Genomic DNA, 7,520 nt, shown 5'->3' on the forward strand with positions numbered 1-7,520 from the left:
CGTGTCACATTCAATTGAGTTAAACTCGTGTTCTGGCAACAGAAACACGGTTGTTTTTTTTTTGTCGTTTTCCAGATTACTAACACATTAATAACCGACTTCAGAAAGACTCTTTCTCGTTTATAAGTTATTTATGAATGGCTGTGGGTGTGTATTGTTTTGAATTGTTACGCGGTCTGGCTGATGTAATTGTTTGAAATGCCTTTTTTGTTTGTTTGTGAAAGATACGCTTTGAATTATTACATATTATTAACCCTTGCGTATAATAACCGTGATATGATTTTTATGAACTTTTAGATTTAAATCTGTGTACATATAAAGTTCTGTCACAAATATCTGCCAAATATAGTACTAGATATAATAGCCATTACAACAGCTTTCCAGATAGTGTATAATACAAAGCAGGCTGTTTCTGTGTAATATATACATGATGTATCGTAATAGAGGTGTGTCTCGCTTGTGATACGAGACCAACAGCGTAAAGAACTACAGCTCCCAGCATGCCTCGCCATTGCCGCGGGTGCAGAGGCATGCTGGGAGCCGTAGTCCTAACCAGCAAGGTCCTTCTACAGCGTGATGCAAAGCTATCGTTACAAATGTTTCGCAGCGTCGCTTGGCATTGTTGTCCTGGTCTGAAATCAATCCCATCCCTTCTGCTGGCTTTCGGTAATAGGGGATGGGAGTCAGAATCCCGCTGTACAGCAGTGTGATCCAGTCCTGGTTTTCACTAGGAGTTTAATAATAAGACACACCTGAGCTTGTTCCCTAGACACACTGGGGGCTGATCAAGCTGGTAGCAGTGAAACCTGGACTGGATCACACTGCTGTGCAATAGGAGTCTGATTCCCAGCCCTGATCTCGCTGTCTAAATATCCCACTTTTACCACCAATATACTGCAGCTCTCTCCACTATAAAATCAGCTGCAAACCTCCAGTCCTATTTCCATCCCTGGTCTGTCTTGACTGAGAGAAAGAGGAAGTTACAAGGGCTGTAGGTCACACTCATTAACTGTGTCTCCAGAGAGGGTGCAGTCAGGCACAGTGGTTAACGCTGTCTCTCTCTCTCTCTCTCTCTCTCAGCTGGCTCTTGTCAGTCCCAGCGGGGAGCAGTTTGACTCGTTGCTCAGACAGCTCAGAGAGCGGATGGAGGAGGGCTGTGGGGAGACTATCTATGTGGTGGGAGTCGGTTCAGGTGAGAGGACAGGAGAAACGGTTCAAGTTACTTAACAGATGTTATCGCTAACTTGAAATATGCAAACTGTGCAAGAGCTGAAAACAAGTAAAATGGTCTAATTAAGCACGTTATCAGTTCAGTTCAGTAATTGAGGGCTGGGTTGGAACGGAAACCAGCAGCCACAGGGGGACCCCAGGACCGGGTTTGAGAAGCCCTTCTAACCTCTCCTTTCCTCTCTCTCTCCTCTCTCTCTCTCTCTCTCTCTCTCTCTCTCTCTCTCTCTCTCTCTCTCTCTCTCTCTCTCTCTCTCTCTCCTCCTCTCTCTCTCCTCTCCCCCCCCCTCTCTCTCAGACGGCGGTGATTATGGGCTGGATGAAGTGGACATGCAGTCCTCGGTTGCCACGGTAATGTCTCTGTCGGAGCAGGTGGGCGCGGACATGGTGCTGCTGCGGGACCGGCCCGAGGCGGGGGGGCGGGTGCGTGATTACCTCATCCGCAGACGCGTGGGCGAGGCCGACTTCCTCGAGGTCCGGTGCGTACCGCTAGCAGGGCTGGGAAACACTGGGGGCGCCTCCCATTCAAACCAGTACAGAACCAGGGGCCACGATCACAGCCGCTGGGTGGCCGTTTATGTATATATAGAGAGACCGCTGATAAACTGCAGCACAGACAGACAGACACGGGTAGTTGTGGGTTATATGAAACTAACGCCATCTTGGCTCTGATCTGGAGCCCACCTCCCATTGAAACCTATAGAGATTAGAGCCAAGATGGCTGTCAGTGGGCAACAGTTTCCACAGACAGACAGACAGACACACACACACACACACACACACACACAGCCCTATATAAATTCCTAACTCTCTGCTATGTGTCCCCCTGTCCCTGTCTCGGTGTGCTTGCTGCTGCAGAGTGGCGGTGGTGGGGAACGTGGACGCCGGGAAGTCCACTCTGCTGGGGGTGCTGACCCACGGCGAGCTGGACAACGGCCGCGGCTTCGCCCGGCAGAAGCTGTTCCGTCACAAGCACGAGATGGAGTCGGGGCGCACCAGCAGCGTGGGCAACGACATCCTGGGGTTCGACCAGCGAGGGGGCGTGGTGAACCTGCCCGACGGGCACGGGGGCAGCCTGGACTGGACCAAGATCTGCGAGAGGTCAGCCAAGGTGATCACCTTCATCGACCTGGCGGGCCACGAGAAGTACCTGAAAACCACTGTGTTCGGCATGACTGGACACCTGCCAGACTTCTGCATGCTGATGGTGAGAGAGAGGAGGGGGAGAGGGGGAGAGACCTGCCAGACTTTTTGCATGCTGGAGACCTGCCTGACTTGACCTGCCTGAAACTACTGATACCCCCTCTCCCTCTCCCCTGGGGGGGAGAGTGCTCAGTACTAGAGGGGACCTGTACGGTCTGAGACTTCTGCAGTGCCACTCTTTCCCCTCCCCTCTCCCCTCTCTGGACGGTCTGAAGACGTACGGAGTACCACTCTTTCCCGGAGAGGGGAGAGGGGGAGAGACCTGCCAGACTTCTGCATGCTCATGGTGAGAGGGGAGAGAGGGGAGAGGGGGAGAGACCTGCCAGACTTCTGCATGCTCATGGTGAGAGAGAGAGGAGGGGAGAGCTCTCTATAGACAGTATCCTGTAGGGGTGAGAGGGTGTAGAGTGACTCTCTCTCTCTCTCTCTCTCTCTCTCTCTCTCTCGGGGGTGCTGTTTACAGGTTGGCAGTAACGCTGGCATCGTTGGCATGACGAAGGAGCACCTGGGGCTGGCGCTGGCCCTCAACGTGCCCGTGTTCGTGGTGGTCACAAAGATAGACATGTGCCCGGCCAACATCCTGCAAGGTAAGAGGGGAGCTGGTGACCCCTCCGACCCCACCCCGAGACGCCCTGGAGCAGCACAGAGACTGTCCAGAACTCACCCTGAAATACCAGCGTGGACTCTCCTCCTCCTCTATCCCATCTCTCTGTCTCTCCTCCTTCTCTCCCTCCCATTCCTTCCCTAACTCACTCTCCTCTCTCCTTCCCTCTCCTCTGCCATATCTCCTCCTCCCTGTCTCTTTCCCCTCTCTCCTCTCTCCCTCGTCATCCCCTCCTCTCTCTATCTGAGACTCTCAAGTTGTTGCATTGCTTGCTCAAGTTCTCTCTCTCTCTCTCTCTCTCTCTCCCCCTCTGTCTCAGAGACTCTCAAGTTGTTGCATCGTTTGCTCAAGTCTCCGGGCTGCAGGAAGATTCCCGTCCTGGTTCAGAACACCGATGATGTCATTGTCACGGCCTCCAACTTCAGCTCAGAGAGGTATGCTGTGCTGGAGTCCGACAGAAAGGCATCACAAAACCGACTCTGTCATTCAGGAACTACAGCTCCCAGCATCCCTCACCACCGCCGTGGGTGAAGAGGCATGCTGGGAGCTGTAGTTCTTTAGCCAGGGCTGGCCCGATTCACTGCGTATCGACGAATCGCGGTCCTGAGGTTTCTCCGGTCTCTTCCCGCAGGATGTGTCCGATATTCCAGATCTCCAACGTGACCGGTGAGAACATGGACCTTCTCAAGATGTTCCTCAACCTGCTGTCCTCCAGGACCTCCTTCAGCGACGACGAACCTGCCGAGTTCCAGATCGACGACACCTACTCTGTCCCGGTACAAGAGAGAGTCGCCCGTCCCGTCCTGTCCACTAACACCCCCTCTGCAGAGCTGGCTGACCCAGGCTCTCGCCGCAGGGCTGGCTGACCCAGGCTCTCGCCGCAGGGCTGGCTGACCCAGGCTCTCGCCGCAGGGCTGGCTGACCCAGGCTCTCGCCGCAGGGCTGGCTGACCCAGGCTCTCGCCGCAGGGCTGGCTGACCCAGGCTCTCCGCAGGGCTGGCTGACCCAGGCTGTGTGTCTCAGTGTCTCTGTGTGTGTTTCAGGGCGTGGGCACGGTGGTCTCTGGATCCACTCTGCGTGGGTGTGTGTGTCTCAGTGTCTCGGTGTGTGTTTCAGGGCGTGGGCACGGTGGTCTCTGGATCCACTCTGCGTGGGTGTGTGTGTGTGTCTCAGTGTCTCGGTGTGTGTTTCAGGGCGTGGGCACGGTGGTCTCTGGATCCACTCTGCGTGGGTGTGTGTGTGTCTCAGTGGTGTGTGGGCACGGTGGTCTCTGGATCCACTCTGCGTGGGTGTGTGTGTGTCTCAGTGTCTCGGTGTGTGTTTCAGGGCGTGGGCACGGTAGTCTCTGGATCCACTCTGCGTGGGTGTGTGTGTGTCTCAGTGTCTCGGTGTGTGTTTCAGGGCGTGGGCACGGTGGTCTCTGGATCCACTCTGCGTGGGTGTGTGTGTGTCTCAGTGTCTCGGTGTGTGTTTCAGGGCGTAGGCACGGTAGTCTCTGGATCCACTCTGCGTGGGTGTGTGTGTCTCAGTGTCTCGGTGTGTGTTTCAGGGCGTGGGCACGGTGGTCTCTGGATCCACTCTGCGTGGGTGTGTGTGTGTCTCAGTCTCTCGGTGTGTGTTTCAGGGCGTGGGCACGGTGGTCTCTGGTACCACTCTGCGTGGGTGTGTGTGTGTCTCAGTCTCTCGGTGTGTGTTTCAGGGCGTGGGCACGGTGGTCTCTGGATCCACTCTGCGTGGGTGTGTGTGTGTCTCAGTGTCTCGGTGTGTGTTTCAGGGCGTGGGCACGGTGGTCTCTGGATCCACTCTGCGTGGGTGTGTGTGTGTCTCAGTGTCTCGGTGTGTGTTTCAGGGCGTGGGCACGGTGGTCTCTGGATCCACTCTGCGTGGGTTTGTGTGTGTCTCAGTGTCTCGGTGTGTGTTTCAGGGCGTGGGCACGGTGGTCTCTGGTACCACTCTGCGTGGGTTGATTCGTCTCAATGACGTGCTGCTGCTGGGTCCCGACCCCCTGGGGTCTGGTACCACTCTGACGGTCGTCTCAATGACGTGCTGCTGCTGGGTCCCGACCCCCTGGGGAACTTCCACCCCATCGCTGTCAAATCCATCCACAGGAAACGCATGCCTGTGAAGGAAGTGCGGGGTGGGCAGACCGCCTCCTTTTCACTCAAGAAGGTGAGAGGGGCCTGGGGAGGAGAGAGGAATCGGGGTTGATGGAGGGGGCAAGGGGTGTAGAGGAGGGGTAAGGGGCACTAAGTGAAGATAGGTCAGGTGTCTTATCAGGTAATATGTTCTCACTTTCTCTCCTCCCCCTCCCTCTCACCTCCCCTCCCCCCTCTGCCCTCTTTCCCTTCCTCTCTCTCTCTCTCTCTCTCTCTCTCTCTCTCTCTCTCTCTCTCCTCAGATCAAGCGCTCCTCTATTCGGAAGGGCATGGTGATGGTCTCTCCCCGGCTCAACCCTCAGGCCTCCTGGGAGTTTGAGGCGGAGATTCTGGTCCTTCATCACCCGACAACCATCAGCCCTCGCTACCAGGCCATGGGTGAGAGAGAAAGAGAGAGGGAGAGGGAGAGCGAGACAGGAAAGCTGAGGAAGGCACTAGCAAGCTAACTGACAAACCATTAGAAGTCTCTCTGTGTCTTCAGTGTCAATTCAATGGCAGACGTTTCCACTAGAAGTCTCTGTCGGCGTCTTCAGTGTCAATTCAATATACAGTTGTCTTTTGAAGTTGTTAAGAATGCCTTTTCCTCTCCTTTCTCGCTCCACCTCTCCCCTCCATCCCTCTCTCTCTCCCCTCCAGTTCACTGTGGCAGTATCAGACAGACTGCCACTATCCTGTCTATGAACAGAGACTGCCTGCGTACTGGAGACAAGGCCAGCGTCCACTTCCGCTTCATCAAGACCCCCGAATACCTGCATCGGGACCAGAGGCTGGTCTTCAGAGAGGGCAGGACCAAGGCAGTGGGCACCATCGTCAAGGTAACGCACAACCCCTGCATTGCAGCTGCCCTATACCTGTGCTACCATTGTAGTGTAATACAGAGCCATTGCAGTGCCGCTGTCTGTCTGTCTCTCATTGAAGATCATTGAGTGTACACTGTGGTCCCATTCTACAGCCTCACCCCATTGCAGCTGCCCTATACTTGTGCTACCATTGTAGTGTAATACAGAGCCATTGCAGTGCCGCTGTCTGCCTGTCTCTCATTGAAGATCATTGAGGGTATAGTGAGCACACTGTGGTCCCATTCTACCAGCCTCACCCCATTGCAGCTGCCCTATACTTGTGCTACCATTGTAGTGTAATACAGAGCCATTGCAGTGCCGCTGTCTGTCTGTCTCTCTCATAGTGAGCACAATTCTACCAGCCTCACCCCATTGCAGCTGCCCTATACTTGTGCTACCATTGTAGTGTAATACAGAGCCATTGCACTGTCTCTCATTGAAGATCATTGAGGGTATAGTGAGCACACTGTGGTCCCATTCTCTCTCTCTCTCATGTTAATTCTCCGTTTCCCTAGTTGCTTCAGTCCGCCAACACCTCCCCATCGAACTCCAAACCACAGCAAATCAAAATGCAGCCCAGCAAAAAGAGCCACGCCTTCCCGGCCAGGAGAGAGGAGGGGCCTGGCGCCGGGGGCGGAGCCAGCACCGAGGACACTCCCTCTGCACAGCCAGGCTCCGCCCGGCCGGCCAGCCCAGAGACCAACACAGCGGCGGTGAGTTGAGACGGATCCAGACAGATCCGAGAGAGAGAGAGAACTGAAATGCCTTTTTTGAATTTACAAATATTATTTTGTTATTAAATTAAATTTAAATCTTTTGTCTTTAAAAAAAAAAAAAAAAAAAAAAAAAAAAAAAATGGTCAAAAAAATGACCAATTAATAGTAATAATTGTGTTTTTGTTTTTGTTTTTATTTTAGCCAAAGAGTGGAGGAGGCGGCAGGAGAAGAGGAGGCCAGCGGCATAAAGCAAAGTCCCTGAGCAGTGCCCCCACAGCGCCCCCTGCAGGTGGAGGAATTAATTAAACACGCGCTAAAAACACACGATGGGTATAGACCTGAAAAAAGACAGACAGACGGACTCACACTAGCCCTGCTGCTGCAGCCAGTCCTGGGGTTCAGAACTCAATTTAGTCTCAAACTCCTGATCATTGGAATATTAATAATACTAGACTTCGTTGAGGGGAGCTCTGAACCCCAGGACTGGGTGCAGCAGCAGCAGGGCTAGTGTGAGTTTGTAACCCTGCTCAAACTCCTGGCTCCTGATCACCTTTTCTAAAATGGTTTGTTCTCGGAGCGGGAATGTAAACCAACTGGCCTGTCAACACAGTACCTATTTTGGTGTACAAAAAAAACAAAGGCGACAGCAGGGTTCATAAACGAACAAGCATTTCGATTAGAAGCATTAAACCAAACCCCCCTCCCCCCCCCCCGGCCCCCTCCCTCCCTCCATTTTCTCAAAAGAGTTTTGTCTGTCCGATGACGAGGGGAGCGC

At 53.8% G+C, this 7,520-nt stretch overlaps 1 protein-coding gene across 1 annotated transcript; it reads left to right on the top strand.

Moving 5' to 3' along the window:
* The first annotated feature begins 676 nt into the window (after positions 1–676).
* LOC121306087 (GTP-binding protein 1-like) lies at positions 677–7,051 on the top strand. The gene is made up of 13 exons (XM_041237789.1): positions 677–682; positions 1,081–1,192; positions 1,526–1,706; positions 2,086–2,434; positions 2,894–3,017; positions 3,354–3,468; positions 3,666–3,810; positions 4,959–5,044; positions 5,143–5,203; positions 5,433–5,568; positions 5,827–6,005; positions 6,545–6,742; positions 6,947–7,051. The coding sequence occupies exons 1-13, from the start codon at positions 677–679 to the stop codon at positions 7,049–7,051; spliced, it is 1,797 nt and encodes a 598-aa protein (XP_041093723.1).
* The last annotated feature ends 469 nt before the right edge of the window (positions 7,052–7,520 follow it).

This window comes from Polyodon spathula, chromosome 46, assembly GCF_017654505.1.
Source record: "Polyodon spathula isolate WHYD16114869_AA chromosome 46, ASM1765450v1, whole genome shotgun sequence".
NCBI lineage: Eukaryota > Metazoa > Chordata > Actinopteri > Acipenseriformes > Polyodontidae > Polyodon > Polyodon spathula.

Bases quoted from the DNA above. Each gene is read 5' to 3' on its own strand.
- LOC121306087 (XM_041237789.1), top strand. The intron at 1,707-2,085 runs GTGCGTACCGCT...TTGCTGCTGCAG, and splicing joins GCCGACTTCCTCGAGGTCCG to AGTGGCGGTGGTGGGGAACG. The intron at 2,435-2,893 runs GTGAGAGAGAGG...TGCTGTTTACAG, and splicing joins CAGACTTCTGCATGCTGATG to GTTGGCAGTAACGCTGGCAT.